We start from the raw sequence: 16,020 nt of genomic DNA, 5'->3' as shown, positions 1-16,020 counted from the left end.
CGCCCCACTCCAGTACTCTTGCCTGGAGAATCCCAGGGACGGGGGAGCCTGGTGGGCTGCCATCTCTGGGGTCTCACAGAGTCGGACATGACTGAAGTGACTTAGCAGCAGCGGTGATTAAGAGAGATCTTCCTGGGTGGCTCAGACGGTAAAGCGTCTGCCTACAGTGTGGGTAGATCCAGGTTGAATCCCTGGGTTGGGAAGATCCCCTGGAGAAGGAAATGGCAACCCACTCCAGTACTCTTGCCTGGAAAATCCCATGAAGGCAGGAGCCTGGCAGGCTACAGTCCATGGGGTCCAAAAGAGTTGGACATGACTGAGCGACTTCACTTTCACTTTCAGTGATAAGAGCTGGGTTTCCCACTCCAAATCTCTCATTCCAAAGTCTTGGCTCATTTCACTACACTGAGCCAAGACGGGGCAGGCCACTTGGCATCCATCCTGATTCATCTGTTTATCTTTTGAGATGGCTTCTCTTGTACATGCAGTTGGAGATTCTGTCCCCTCACTTTGCCTCGCCAACTATAACATGTCATTCAAGCCACAGGTAAATAAATGTCACTTCCTGACTGCCTCCCCATCCAAACCCCCAAGATTAGCTTAGATCCCTTGGCTATTAACCCTCAAATGGTTTGTATTTTTCTTCAATGCTCTTATTGCAATTAAAAGTGATGACTCATTTGGTAATACTTTTAAAATAATTCATCTCTCTATTCCATAAAGGCCCAAGTGTGTCTGCTTTATCAGCATTGAATCCTCAGAACAGTGGTTGTCACTTAGTGGGCAACAATAAATATTTAATGAAAGAATAAATGAAAGCCATTGCTTTCTGTGGCCTTGAGTTATATCAGCAGTCCTCCAAGGGTGATCCCTGGACCTGGAGCATTAGTATCACCCAGGAACTTTTTAGAAATGTAATTTATGAGCTTCTACCGATTAGACAGGGAGGCCTGGCGTGCTGCGATTCATGGGGTCGCAAAGAGTCTGACATGACTGAGCGACTGAACTGAATTGAACTGATGAGCTCTGGGAGTGGGGAAGGGCAATCAGTGTTTTAACAGGCCCTCCAGGTGATTCTAGTTCATGCTGGAATTTGAAGGCCACTACACAGATTTGGTCCAGCTCATGACTAGCCGCACCTCTACTGCTGGGCATTGTTTCTTGCTTCTATTTGTTAAAGTCAGTACTTTCACAAGTAAAGTGGGTTGGAGGATAGAAACAGGAACCGGAACCTACCACATCTTTGCCTTGTTAGAATCTCTGCAGTTGCTGTTCCTTAACTTTGATCACGCTGGCGGCTATTGACTTTATCCTCAGGCTTGTTTACATTTCCATTCCTCCCTTCCATGTTCTACCTGGGGCCCCTGTGTGTTCGTTCGTTCATAACACTCACAACACTTCTCGTTTCTTACAATTAATTTATTCACTTGCTTGCTACTTGCTGCTTATCTGCCTCCTTGAGTGCAGGGACTACAGCGATCTTGTTTACTGTACTAGTCCTGGCATCCACAGCTGAGCCTGGTCCACAGCAGCTAAAATGACTGTGGGCTGAATGGATGTAAATTCCACAAGGGAAGAGGCTGCGTGCCACCGACTTCTAGCCGGGTGCTGGGCAAATAGAAGGTGCTCCTTGAAGATGGGTGGAATGAATGAGCTCAGGAAATGAAAGAGAAACCGCCCCTTTACCAAGATGGCAGGGCCAGTTCCCTTTACCAACATGGCCGCTTGCCCGCGTGGACCGGCGGAGGGCGGCGGGCGTGGGGCGGGGCCGGGAGGGGGCGGGGCCAGAGGGAGCCGTCAGGTGCGGCCCCGCCCCGCGCCCCCCAGCCCCCGCCCGCTCGATTCCGGATTGGTCCGGTTCCAGCGCCGCAGCCCGGCGGCCGCGCAGTGGGGCCGCGCCGAGCGCTCGCCACTTCCGGCGCGTTGGGGCTGTTGGTCGGGGGCGGCCGCGCAGCGCGAGCAGGCAGCTCCGGGGCGGGCGCGCGCAGGGATGCTCCGGGGGGCGGCGGCAGCGGCTGTGTGGGCTGAGGCGGCAAGGATAGCGTGGGCTCCCGGGCCTTTCCCCTGAGTCGACCGCTCGGACTGCGCCGCCCAGGCCCTTTCAGCCTCCGCCCCTTCAGCCTCCGGGCCGGGCCCACCGCCGCTTCTGAACGCGGGGGCCGGGGAGACCCTGCCTGGGCCCGGAGCCTCCCCTCGGGGGTCGGGCCCGGGCGGGGGGCCCCGAGCCGCTGCCCTCCTCGTCAGCCCTCCGAGCCCCATTTCCTGCTTTTTTCAGTTTCTTTGGGGAGGGGCGGGTGGGTCTGGATGAATTGTTCCGGGGGTCCCCGATGAGGCGGGCCGGGGGGCCGCGCTCTTTTTAGAGGGTCCCCGCGAGGCTCAGGGGTGGGGAAGCGGTTGTCTTTGCATGGGCGGGGGACTTCCCGAGCCTGCCGGGACCATGACCTGAACTGTGCAAGCCGGACGTGTCCGAAGCCCGAGAGCCAGCTCACCTGAGCCGCCCCCTCCCCCGGCCAGCATGGTAAGTGGGGTCGGAGCCCCTTCCTTCCCGGGTGCCAAGTCTGAGCGGTGGGAGCGGGCCCGGGACTGCTGAGCCATCGCTTCTCCCTGGGGCGGGGAGAGGCGCGTGCCGAGTACGGCAGTGACACATGCGTGCAGGGTTTGCAGCCGGGCTCTGAGCTCCCATCCCCCCCCAAACCCCCCCTCCACCCCGCCTCCCGCCCCAGGGATGGTTCAGGACTGGGAGGGACCTGGACGCAGACACAACCCTTGAATCTGTTGTTTGCCTCTCGTACATTGTAGCTCATCACGACAGTAGCTAACAATTCTGTGCTAAGTGATTGACATGTGTTATTTAATTAGTACACCAGCCTTGTGTTCTGAAGTGGGGAGACTGAGGCACAGAGCAACTAAATATCCAGCTCAGGGTCACTCTTTAAGTGACAGTGGCAAGGTTTGAACCTAGTTTGATTTCAGAGCTCCTAGTAGAACACACTTGACAGAGTTGGAGTGGATCTTGTTTTAGCCGGCTCAGTCGTGTCCGACTTTTTTCGACTCCATGGACTGCAGCCGGTCAGGTTCCTCTATCCATGAGATTCTCCAGGCAAGAATACTGGAGTGGGTTGCCATCTTGGTATAAGCTTATATACAGGGCAGCTGAGAGGGTTTGTGGTTTGCAAAGGTCACTTACCTAGATCATTGCAAAGTCAGGAACTGTACTCTGTTGACACTCACCCTGCCTGCCTGTCTACTACATGCTCTGACCTTTGCCCTGGAGTGCCTGGAGATCGCTTCATCTTTCCAGATCTGGTTCAGAAGCCACCTCTTCTGAGGATAACATTCCATATTTTCCAGGCCCAAAGGCACTCTCAGTACTTCCTGAGATTTGTGCACATCTGTTTTTTAGCATTTGTCTTGTTGGAGTGATTATTTCTGAGCCGTAGTAGTCCATTGTGGTGGACTCAGTTCCCTCAAAGGTGAAATTGTCAGAATTTTTATCTTCTCTGGCTCTTGGTACATAGTAGGCCCACGGAAGATGCTTGAGACGTCAAGTCTGTGTTTGAGCACCTCCAGTTATAGGTTGCCCATTTTATCTCTGTCACGTTAGGGGTTTAGTAGAGAAAAGGAGGCCGTGACATTGTCTGTGATAATAGCTCTTCAGGCCAGCGTGGTGTTCTGAACGTTGGAGTGTCCTGTAGGTGATGTGTTAGGTCTGGGGCAGAGAGAGGAGACCTAAGCTGTAGCCCTTGTCTTCATGGTGCTTATAACCAGTCAGATAAAATGCACCATTAATGCCAGGCAGCACTGTATGGTGTTGCCTGTACCATGCGTAGGTAGGATGGATAGTGGCAGATCAGTTAAGCTTTTTGAGTCCCAATGTCCTCAGCTGTAGAATGTGGAGACAGGAATTCTCTAATGAACAAAAGTATGAGGTGTAACACTGAATGAATGATGATAGTAGTATTCAGTGGGCCTTCATTGATTCTTTCAATGAATTAAAAAAAAATGGTGGTAAAATATAGGTAACATGAAATGCACCATTTTAACCATTTTTTTTCCCCCTTTATCTTACATGCATGGGCTTAGTTGCTCTGTAGCATGTGGGGTCTTCCCGGACCAGGGGTGGAACCCGTGTCTCCTGTATTGGCAGGTGGATTCTTTACCACTGAGCCACCAGGGAAGCCCCATTTTAACCATCCTTAAGGGTAAAGTTCAGTCACATTAAGTACACTCATATTGTGTCCATCCCCAAAATTATTTTCATCTTGTAAAACTGAAACTATACCCATTAAACAGAAACTCCCAGTCCCTTCTTCTCTGTCCCCTAGTGACCACGCTTCTACTTGTCTCTCTGAATTTAACTACTGTATAAGCCTGCATATAAGTGGAGTCGTGTGGTTTTTGTTTTTCTGTGACAGGCTCATTTCACTTAGCGTAATGTCTGCAAGGTTCATCTGTGTTGTAGCATCTGTCAGGATGTCCTTCCTTTTTATGACTGAATAATATTCCATTGTGTGTGCTGCCCACATTTTGTTTATCCGTTCATCTGTTGATGGACACTTGGGTGTCTTCCACCTTTTGGCTATTGTGAAAAATGCTGATATGAACACGGGTGTACACATCTTTTAATGAATTTAAGTGGCCATCATATGCGAGGCTCTAGCAAATGTCAGATAAACAAGACAGACAGGTACCTTCTCTCAGGTAGCTGACAACATTGCCTTAGAACATTTGGGCAGAATTTTACTGTGTATCGACTTAGCTGGCCGAGCACCCTTGTATTCAGGTTTCATTTTAATTGGCAGTCAGGAGAGCGTTATGAAAATAACCACCTTTGAGCAATTAATTGTAAAGTAGTTGACTTCATGATCACCATTTACCATTTTTTTCTGAGATAACTTTTGAGTCAAGTTTTTTGTAACCTTCCCCTCACTTATTTTAGCACACAGTGGGTGACCACAGCGGATGTGAGGCCAATAGGACTGTCAAATCGTGTCCTCTTTGCAGCACTGACCCCAGGGGTTTGTCTCCTTAGGTATCCCAGGTTCAGGGGTGTGGCTGGGGCAGGCCTTGACCCCGACTGCAAGGAAGCTGTTGCCTGGTTTGTGTCTCATTTGAGGGGAGGGATCACAGTTCTTTATTTGTTCCAGAAACTCTTTTTCCATTTCGTAGTGACTTGACATTTTTGCTTTGAAAAGCCTTGAAAGCGTTGGCAAATAAGTTGGGGCCTTTGTAATACCTTCTTTCTAAATTTCAGTTCCCTAATAAGATGAAAATGATGTAATATGATAGAACTACCATTGGTTAAGTATCTACACTGAGCTACCTATGTTTCATTTATTTGTTTCTTTTCAGTCATTCAGTATCAGTTATGCACACCAGCCCTGCTAGGTTGGTTACCATATTGCCATTACTACTAGAGGAGGAGGTGAGTATACCTGGTGTAGGATTCCTGTGTAACAAGAGGTGGAGCTGGCATTTGGTCCCAGGCTGCCCTTCTCCAAAGTCTCTGCTCCTTGAGGTACAGATGCTGCCTCACATGGAAGATGGTTGGGAATGTCATCCAACTATATTTTATTTGGTTCTGAGATGGTGATGTGGGCAAGGGACCATAGGAATTTCCTTTAAAGTCTCCCTCTAGGAAGATGAGTTTTGACCTGCAAATTTAGAATTAGTGAAAGATTTGTAGGTTCAGCAAGGAATACCTAGAACAGTGAGATTGTAACTACCTTTGATGAAATCATTTTGGGTTGAATTCTCATGAGTTCTCAAGTGATGTAACATCTCAGAGGTTCCCACCACTTCTCTGAAAAGTTCTTACTTAATGTCAGATTTGCTTATTATGGAAATTTTGTGCAAAATTGAACCCTTGCTTAAATTAGTGGGTTTTTTTTTTTTTTTTTTTAGTTGCCTGGAAGATTGCTTTGGTTACTAAGCCTTCTCATTTTTGAATGTCCTCTTCTGTGAACAGTCCCTGTAATGGAGGGAAAATCAGACCTTAAATTTGGCTCCTCACTTGGTGTGCCTTCCATTAGTTCGGCAACTGTATTGCGTTGTGCACTGCAGGACTGGAGGCGTGAAGAAGCTGTGGTGGTGGAGGGAGACCACAGGGCAAGGTTCAGCGGTACTCAGGTTCTCTGTGGCAGTCTTGGCACAGAGGTTTTCTGGGAGACAGGTTAACTATCCAGGAAAGACTTGAACAGTTTTTGAAAAAATGAGGCGATGTATGGTTCAAATGATAAAATGACCTGCTAAACAGACCCCCAAAACATTATTAACGTGGTGTCGAGAAGTTATTCTGTACAACAGGCCAGAGCTTTGTAGTGCCTCAGTTTATTCATCTGTTTATTGACTTCCTGCATCAAACTTAAAATCCTAGGATCTGTGGATACATTATCATCATGAAAGAGTCTCTTTGAAAGAAAGTGAAAGTCGCTCAATCATGTCCAACTCTTTGTGACCCCATGGACTGCAGCCTGCCAGGCTTCTCTGGAGGTCCATGGAATTCTCCAGGCCAGAATACTGGAGTGGGTAGCCATTCCCTTCTCCAGGGGATCTTCCCAACCCAGGGATTGAACCCAGGTCTCCCACATTGTAGGTGGATTCTTTCCCATCTGAGCCAGTAGGGAAGCCTAGAATACTAGAGTAGCCATTCCCTTCCCCAGTGATCTTCTGACCCAGGGATCAAACTCAGGTCTCCTGCATTGCAGGCAGATACTTAACTATCTGAGCCTTTCAAACAATGCCAGGAGGCAGAGACTATTTTTATTTCCCACTTTATAGATGAGAACATTCAAGGCCCAGAATGGTTAGGCAGCTTCTCAAGCTCACACTACAACCAATTGTTAGAATTGGCATTCAGAGCCTGGCAGTCTGGTTCAAGAGTCAGTGCTCTCAACTGCTACACTTTTACCCCAGGAAGGGTTATATTGCCCCTGACCCCTGGGAGTCAGTTTAGTGAGGAAATGGGACATATATTCTGGTAATTACGAGAGGCTGTGTGATAAGGTTTAGCATAGTAGAAGAATAGGGCTTTCCTGGTGGCTAAGATGGTAGAGAATCTGCCTGTAACGCAGGAGACCCAGGTTCGATCGCTGGGTAGGTAAGATGCCCTGGAGAAGGGAATGGCAACTCGCTCCAATATTCTTGCCTACAGTCCATGGGGTTGCAAAGAGTTGGACATGACTGATTGACTAACACATAGTAGACGAATTCATTGGTAGCACACCTGAGGGAGGTTAGTGGGGCAGAGTGGCCAGGGAAGAGTTCCCAGGAGAAATATTTGAGTCGTGAAGGATTCAGAAGAGTTGGACAAGGAAAAAAAGAGCCCTCTAGTTGAAAATTTGCAGACAGTTACAAAGATTAGATATAGATCAATAAAAATAATAGAAAATAAGGGTGGAAGTGAAGGAAGGAATTGACATTTGTTGAGTGCTCAGGACTTTGTAGGGCTCAGTAGTTGTGGTGCATGGGCTTAGTAGGGGCTCTGTGTGCCGGTATGGACACAGTACACAAACATGCTGCCCATATGGACGCAGTACACAAACATGCTATTTTTTCTCATCGTGAATACCTTTACTGCTACCTTCCTGGCCAGCTGCTGCTCCATTTCCTCATTCCTCTGCGGCAGGACTCCAGGAAAGAGTGGTCTCTAATTCCACACCTTCCTTCCATTCTCTCTTAAGCTCGCTTGCCAAGGCCCCGCCCCACAGTTGTTGAGCATAGAGGTTAGTCCTCCTCTTCCTCAGTCTGTCAGTAGCATTGGACACGTTGGATACTCTCTTCTCTGTTAAGTCTGTCTTCACCTGGCCTCCAGGACGCTAAAATGTGCTTTTGGTTCCCCCCATCTTACTGGATATTTCTTCCTCATCCCACGGTCTTTGAACAGGTGGAGTGCTCTAAGCCTCAGGTCCAGTGAGCTCCCAGGCTGGACCTGTCTCCCCAGCTGCCTTTCTCACATACACAGCTGCATACTTGACATGCAAGCTCGTTTGTCAGGCATGGCAAATGTAACCTGTCTAAAACTCCACTCCCGATCTTTGCCTTAATTCCTTTCCACCCACAGGGCTTCTCTGTCTCAGTTGGGGGTAGTTCCATCCGTTTAATTGCTTGTGCCAAAAACTTGGAGTCATCCTTGACCTTTATTTCTCTTCTGTCCCACATCTGGTCTGTATCAGGAAGGCTGATTGTTTTCTACCTTTGAATTGTAGCCAGGATTTTCACTTCTTGTTCCCTCTACTGCTGTCTGTCTAGTTTAGGCCTTGAGCATCTCTTGCCTGCATTATTGCAGTTGTCTCCTAACTGTTCTCTTAGCTTCTGACCTTGCGCCTTTATAGACTATATTAACACAGTAGCCTCAGTGGTCCTTTGAAAAATCGAAGGCACCTGATATCTTTGTTCTGTTTCCTTGGCTTCTCAGCTCACTTAGAGGGAAGGCCATGGTGCGCCTCCGTGGCCTGCTGTGCCCTCCATGTTCTGGCTGTGATTATTTTCTGAACCCCTCTCCTGCTCTTCCCTGCTTGGCTCATTCTGTTCAGCTGCCCTGGCCTCCTTGCTGTCCTTGAGAAGCTCCAGATGTGTGCCTGCCCCCATCTGTTGTCTCTCCTTGGGCTGTTCTTTCCCCTAGACAGCTACAGGAGCAGTGTGAACTTCTTCAAGTCTTCTCAGGAGTAATCTTCCCAGTGAGGCCAGTCCTTACTGAAAACTGTGATCCCATCTCAGAACTCTCATCCCACTTCTTTTTGTAGCATACACACTTTTAAACATTTTACAAACTTAATCTTATTTATGAGGTCTGTTTTTGTTACCTCTTTCTGCCAAAATACTAACTTCCTATAGCTTTGCTCTGTTCACTGATGTATCCCAGGAGTATAGAACAATTCCTCCTGTAGTGGTGGTGGTGGTTTATTCGCTAAGTCGTGTCCGACTCTGTGACCCTATGGACTGTAGCCTGCCAGGCTCTTCTGTCCATGGGATTCTCCAGGCAAGAATACTGAAGAAGGGTGCCATTTCCTTCTCCAGGGGCTCTTCCTGACCCAGGAATCAAATCTGGGTCTCCTGCATTGCAGGCAGATTCTTTACCGACTGAGCTATGAGGGAAATCCTAGACAGTTATGTTGTAGTTAGGAATGCGGTGGCAGTCTTGTGTGTTCAAGGTTTTTAGAGAAGGAGAGTGAATAGAACTTGCAGAGAGGGGGCACTTGAGAAGAGAAGGGTGTAACTGAACATGTAGTGTTACGATAGCGTCTCTAATAGACTAGTTTGGCAGTGGTGGTGATTTTTGTGAAGAAGCAGTTAGAAAGCTTATAAAAGCAGTTAAAAGCTGGGTAATGGAGGGGCTCCAGCCCTATCCTAGGGAGTTTGGCTTTGTTTTTTGGTTAATTTTTATCTTGAAGGAACATTGATTCATCTGCTGTGTGTAGGTTAGATTGGTGTAGGAAACCAGATAGAACATCTATGTGGATATGACAAACGCTTGTCTTTGGATTTGGAGTTAGGAGTGGAGAGGAAGACTTGACCAAGAGAGTCATCACTTATAACAGATGGACTCCAGATGCAAGGGACGAAGAAAAGGGAGGCGCTCAAGCTGATTTTGGAAGCCTCTAAACTGGCGATTGGGAATGGTGGGAAATTTTAATTGATTGGTGATTGGATTTGGTTGGGATGAAAGAGATGACAGGTGAACTGATAGGAAGATGACAGGAGATAGGCCATGTGCTGATAAAATAAGGGATTTGGCTCTGTCTGTAGATACAGAGTCACTGCTGTGTCGAGGTGAAGGTAATTGTCTTTGGACAGGACAAGGATTGTGACAGTTGTAGGTGGTTGGGTTGTCAGCGGAAGTGTCCTGTGCAAGGGAGGTGTAACTGCACAGGCTGGGGTGAAGAGGGACGGAATTCTTGAATGTGTAGCTGTTACTTATTGCTGCTTTTTCCTCCTCCCTTTTTGTCTCCACCGGTGGTTTGTTCTGCAGCCTGTTGCAGACTGATTTGTCGTCACTACTTTTCAAGACCACCAGCCACCACTGTGTGCTGAATCCAGTATACAGTCATCCCTTGGCATCTATGGGGGTTGGTTCCCGGAGCCCCTGAGTATACCTAAATCCACAGATTCTCAGTTGGTGTAGTCCAGTGAATACATAAATAGCCTCTTTTCAGTCCTTATGCCCTCTTTTGGCTGTTGGCAACCACTGGTCCCTTCCGGCCTCCCACCCGCCCTTCCCCACCCCCTGCCCTGAAACACTTTTTCTCGGTTCCATTGGCTTCCATGATATAACTCTTGTTTCAGTCTCCCTTGATCTTCTTTCTTATGACTCCAGCTATGAGCTGTGAACCAGTGAGAACTCAGTCACATTCTCTTGCCTTGGATATCCATTGGAGTGCCCTGTAGACATCAAATTAAATGTGTCTTAACGAAACCCATCGTCTTCCATTTAGGTTAGCACCTCCTCCCCTATACCCTAACTCTCTTCGTGATCTTGTTCACCGGACACTCCAGTGATAAAGCTGAGTCATCTTTAAATTTCTCTTTGCCTTCAGTCCCCCACTTATGGACCTGTTGATTCTGTAGCTAACTTATGTCTGACCTCAGCCTTACCCTCCATTCCCTCTGCCTTGGTGAGGCTACTGTCATCTCTTGCTTTCGTAGTTGGTGTCTTCACAGCTTCCAGATTCTTCCTCCACCAATCCATCTTCTTTCCATGTTCCTGCCAGAGCTATCTCACGGACCTCAGATGTGGTCATGTCACTTGACCCCAAAGTGTTCTGAGCGGAGGGTCTGCAGTGTTGTCGAAGACCAAGTTTTTATCACGACAGAGTAGTGGAAAGCACATCGGCCCTGGATTTTCACAATTTCTCTTACTCTTAGTCCTCTCAGTAAGGATGAAGATGATTTATTAAATGCTTGTAGTGGTTTGTTCGGAATATCTTTTAAAGACTTCTCAAATTATGTCTTGTTCTATAGCCTCTGCAAGCCAGTTGTCATTCCCAGAACACCGAGTACACTTTGATACGTCTCTGCCTTTGTTCAGTGCTATTCCCTCTGCTTGATCATCCTTTTCTTCTGTTTGAGACCTTACCTACCATGACCATGACCCCCTTGAGGCTTTCCAGCCGCTAGTTTAACATTTATCATCTTTGATTATAGTTTTTTTTTTACTTATATTATTTTGATTTGTTTTTATTATATAAGAATTACAAGACTATTCTTGTAGTAAGTGTCAGATAATTCAGAAGTTTGAAGAGCAAAATGGGAACTTCCTCCATCCTTTCCCTGGCTTTTTCTCCATTCCTTCCCCTCTAAGCCTGGGGGTGGGGAGGATTGATTCCTTCTCTTTATGGTCCCATAGCAGAATGAGTCTCACTCTTTACATTTCCAGTGCCCAGTAAGCATTCAGCAGATATTTAGGTAATTGAAGAAGTCAGGTGTGATGGGCCTTGCCTGGCGGTCCAGTGATTAGGACTCTGCTTTTGCTGCTGCTGCAGGCTCGGGTTCAACCCCTGGCTGGGGAGCTGAGATCCCACAAGCTGTGTGATGGAGCCACTCCACCCACAAAACAAAAGAAAAAAAAGAGGTGTAAAAAACAGCAAATCCCAGAAGGTCAGTGTAGGCCCTTGAGGTTAGTAGTTGATAGTAGCAGCATTCAAAGAGCGTAGTAAGATTGAAATAGAGTATGAGTATAATTTTTACAAAAGCCATGCAGCCAGCAAGCTCAGGTAATTTTTCGAGCAGGTAGAGGTGAGGAGCAGGTGAGCAAAAGGAGTTGTCAGAACAAATGCTGTGTAGGTGGTACACTTCCTGGGAGGCCCCTGAAACTGATTGCTCCTAGGAGAACTGCTGGGGGACAAGTGGGAGTGGGGGTGGCGTGAGGTGAGGGCTGTGGATAGTGGCTGAGGAAACCCACAAGGCAGAGAGAAATGAAGGCGGTGAGAGAGGCTGATGGGAAGGGAAGGAAGCTGGGGGTTAGCGGGAGAAAAAGGTCTGTGTGTTTCACAATTACACTCCGTGCTAGCTTTGTTTAGGGCCCTCGTGTACTCGGACAGATTGGAAAGGTAACCAGTGGGATGGGAGAAAACATTTGCAAATCATACATTTCATAAGAGCTTATGGGATTTTCCAGGCAATAGTACTGGAGTGGATTGCCATTTCCTTCTCCAGGGGATCTTCCCGACCCAGGGATCGAACCTGGGTCTTCTGCATTGTAAACAGATGCTTTGCCATCTGAGCCACCAGGGAAGTACATATAGTGATAATAACCTTAAAACTTGTATAATTTACCTCTTATAATAGAAAGGGCAATATGGTAAAAGTTTGCTGATAACAAATGAGAGAAAAGCTATTTCTGCTTATTCTCTGATGTGACAGAATAGAGAACATGTGACTCCTGAGGGTAACGTGGTAGCTGGAGCACGTTACAGAGCAACATAGAGGAAGGTGCTCTGACTTCTGTACGTGTTTCAGTTCAGTTAGGCGTAGCATACGCAGTGGTTCACTTACATCAGAGCAGTCTGCTGCTCTTTTGTATGAAGGTTATCATGAAAAAAGATCTTTGGTCTCAGACTCCCTGGAAAGGTAAAGGTATTTTATGAGTTAAATGCAGTTGAGGTAGAGGGGAATCATTGGTTTTTCTTTCTCTGTGCCTTGTGAGGATGTGTAGGCAAGAATACTGGTGTGGGTTGCCATGCCCTCCTCCAGGGGATCTTCCCGATTCAGGGATCAAACCTGTGTTTCTTATGTCTCTTGCATTGGCAGGTGGCTTCTTTACCAGTAGCTCCACCGCCTGGGAAGCCCTCATTGGTTTTTAAATTGGCTAATAATCAGACTTGGGATAAGTTTTTTTTTTTTTTTAGAGTAACAACTGGGTAATTTTTATAAAAATTATGTATGCTCATTCAAAATCAGGCAGTATCAAAAGGTATAAAGAACATGGCAAAAAGAGAAATCCTTTAGATCCTCGTACCCTGAACTATGATTAATAGTCCATATATGTTTCTATTTGTCTATAAGATAAGGAAAATAGATGCCTAAAATAAGTACTTTCATTAAAAAAGTGATCATGCTGATTTTTGGGGTCATGCTTGTTTTAAAATAAAAATCATTTTACTATCATTTGCATTTAAAAAAGTACATTTTTTGCAATATGTATATACTCTCAGGAAGTTGCAAAATGAGTACAAGGCTTTCCATTGTACCCTTCACCCAGATCCCCCCAATGGTGACATTTTACATAGCTGTGTGCAATATCAAAACCAGGAAATTGACATTGGTACATGTCAGTTATTGACTAGACTACAGACTTATTTCCCTTTTCACCATTTGTAACCTGCATTTACGTGTATGTGTGTGGTTCTGTGCAATTTATTCCATGTATTGATTCATGTAACTACAGCAGTCAAGGTACAGAGCTGTTCCATCACCACTGAAGGTCTGACTCATTCCTAATACTTTTTTCCCCCTAATACCCTTTGTAGCATTCCTCCTGTCTCCTGGCAACTAGTATACTATCTGTTCTCCATCTCTGTAGTTTTGTCATTTTGAGAGTTGTGCGAATGTAATCTGCAGGCTGTAACCTTTTGGTATTGATTTTTTTTTTCCCCCTCTGAGCACAGTCCTCTTGAGGTCTCTCCATTTCATTTCAGTTTAATAGCAGAAAAAGAAACAAATGAAACTGAAAAATGATTTGTTAATTTCAAACATATCTTTGCTTCAATAATTATTAGCTCTTGATAAATTTCAGTAGGTTAAGGAAAAAAGGTTAAGGAAGTGGAAAACATTTCTATGTAATGGAAACCATTACAGAGATGGCATTATTTTTAATATATCCATGTTTCAGTTCTAGGCAGCATCAGTGAACTTCATAATAGGAAAAGAAGATGTGTAGTCTTTCCACTTTTCCCTCTTTACTCTTGTTATTTTACTTTGTCAGTGTCTTTAGAGCATTTATAGTCTGTTCTATAACCATAATGCCCTCAGTGTTTAGTTTTAGTTTCATATTTTAAAGAATCCAAATGTCCCCCTACTAGTTCTTTTAACTATGGTCTTTCCATGTCTGAAATTTTTGATTCATTTCCCTGTAAGCTGGAGTTTATTGTCACTCTTAAGAAATAGTGCCTTATTTGGTGATTTAAGAATGTCTCTTGCCTTTATATGTGAAGGACATCTTGGCTGGGTATAAAATTCTTGAACTGCACTCTTTCCCATAGATCTTGTAGACATTGTTCCACCATCTGGGATTGAGTGTTTTCTTGAACCTTTTAATCTATTTAACATTGATGAGCTGATATATAGTGTGTATATACATATATAATATAATTTTTTTCCCAAAAGAGTTTATGGTTGCTCTGTTCCCTGAATTACTCATTTTGAAAGTGTCTGTTGTCTTTATCCATAAATGACAGCTTGGCTGGGTATAATATTCATGGGTCATACTTTTTTTTTTTTTTAGAATTCTTTGGATATTTCTCCATTGTTTCCTACCATTGAAGGTTCAGTTCAGTCCACTTCAGTCGCTCAGTCGTGTCTGACTCGGCGACCCCATGGATTGCAGCACGCCAGGCCTCCCTGTCCATCACCAACTCCCGGAGTTTACTCAAACTCATGGCTATTGAGTTGGTGATGCCATCCAACCATCTCATCCTCTGTTGTCCCCTTCTCTTCCTGCCTTCAATCTTTCCCAGCATCAGGGTCTTTTCAAATGAGTCAGCTCTTCGCATCAGGTGGCCAAAGTATTGGAGTTTCAGCTTTAACAGCAGTCCTTCCAATGAATATTCAGGACTGAATTCCCTTTAGGATGGATTGGTTTGATCTCCTTGCAGTCCAAGGGACTCTCAAGAGTCTTCTTCAACACTACAGTTCAAAACCATCAGTTTTTCAGTGCTCAGCTTTCTTTATAGTCCAACTCTCACATGCATACATGGAAAAACCATAGCCTTGACTAGACGGATCTTTGTTGGTAAAGTAATGTCTCTGCTTTTTAATGTGCTGTCTAGGTTGGTCATAACTTTCCTTCCAAGGAGTAAGCGTCTTTTTATTTCATGGCTGCAGTCACCATCTGCAGTGATTTTAGAGCCCAAAAGAATAAAGTCAGCCACTGTTTCCACTGTTTGCCCATCTATTTGCCATGAAGTGATGGGGCCAGATGCCATGATCTTAGTTTTCTGAATGTTGAGCTTTAAGCGAACTTTTTCACTCTCCTCTTTCACTTTCATCAAGAGGCTCTTTAGTTCTTTACTTTCTGCCATAAGGGTGGTGTCATCTGTATATCTGAGGTTATTGATATTGCTCCTGGCAGTCTTGATTCTAGCTTGTCCTTCATCCAGCCCAGTGTTTCTCATGATGTACTCTGCATATAAGTTCAATAAGCAGGGTGACAGTATACCGCCTTGATGTACTCCTTTTCCTATTTGGACCCAGTCTGTTGTTCCATGTCCGGTTCTATTGCTTCCTGACCTGCATACAGGTTTCTCAAGAGGCAGGTCAGGTGGTCTGGTATTCCCATATCTTTCAGAATTTCTCACAGTTTATTGTGATCCACACAGTCAAAGGCTTTGGCATTTGCCACTGAAGGTTGTTGTGTGGGAAAGCCTTGTTATCCCAATTCATGTAATGTCCCTCTCCCTTTACCTCAGTGAGAGAGAACTTGCCTTTTTTGCATGGTTGCTGGAAGAAATCTGTATTACTGAAGTTCAGTAACTCAGGTTATCTCTAGTGTGGATCATTGTTCCTGATTTTTCCTGGGAACATGGTATGCCTACCTTCATGTTTATACCTAGTTTCCTAATGTTGGATACTTTAGATTTCTAGTGTGTTTTGCATCAGAACTACAGTAAACAAATTAAATGTATCTTTATCCATTTTTTGAGATTGTTGGATAAGTTTGTAGAAGTGAAATTGTGGGGCAAACAGTACATTTAAAAATTCTGGTATTTAGTGCTTTTTCTACAAAATGATTAAATCAGTTTATATTATCACTAGTGGGATTCTGGCTGACACCAGTAAAACTTTTTAATGTGAAAGATGAAAATG

At 45.5% G+C, this 16,020-nt stretch overlaps 1 protein-coding gene across 2 annotated transcripts in view; it reads left to right on the top strand.

Moving 5' to 3' along the window:
* The first annotated feature begins 1,911 nt into the window (after nucleotides 1–1,911).
* XPO6 (exportin 6) overlaps nucleotides 1,912–16,020 on the top strand; it is a 107,066-nt gene continuing 92,957 nt past the window's right edge. For both annotated transcript variants that reach the window (XM_024985303.2, XM_002698080.7), the window contains exon 1: nucleotides 1,912–2,518. In XM_024985303.2, coding sequence (XP_024841071.2) covers nucleotides 2,516–2,518 — 3 coding nt within the window. In that variant the 5' untranslated portion in view covers nucleotides 1,912–2,515. The remainder of the gene's footprint in view (nucleotides 2,519–16,020) is intronic.

Source organism: Bos taurus, chromosome 25, assembly GCF_002263795.3.
Source record: "Bos taurus isolate L1 Dominette 01449 registration number 42190680 breed Hereford chromosome 25, ARS-UCD2.0, whole genome shotgun sequence".
Classification (NCBI taxonomy): domain Eukaryota; kingdom Metazoa; phylum Chordata; class Mammalia; order Artiodactyla; family Bovidae; genus Bos; species Bos taurus.
The sequence above is the reverse complement of the archived record's forward strand: the minus strand, read 5'-3'. Positions and strand labels throughout refer to the sequence as shown.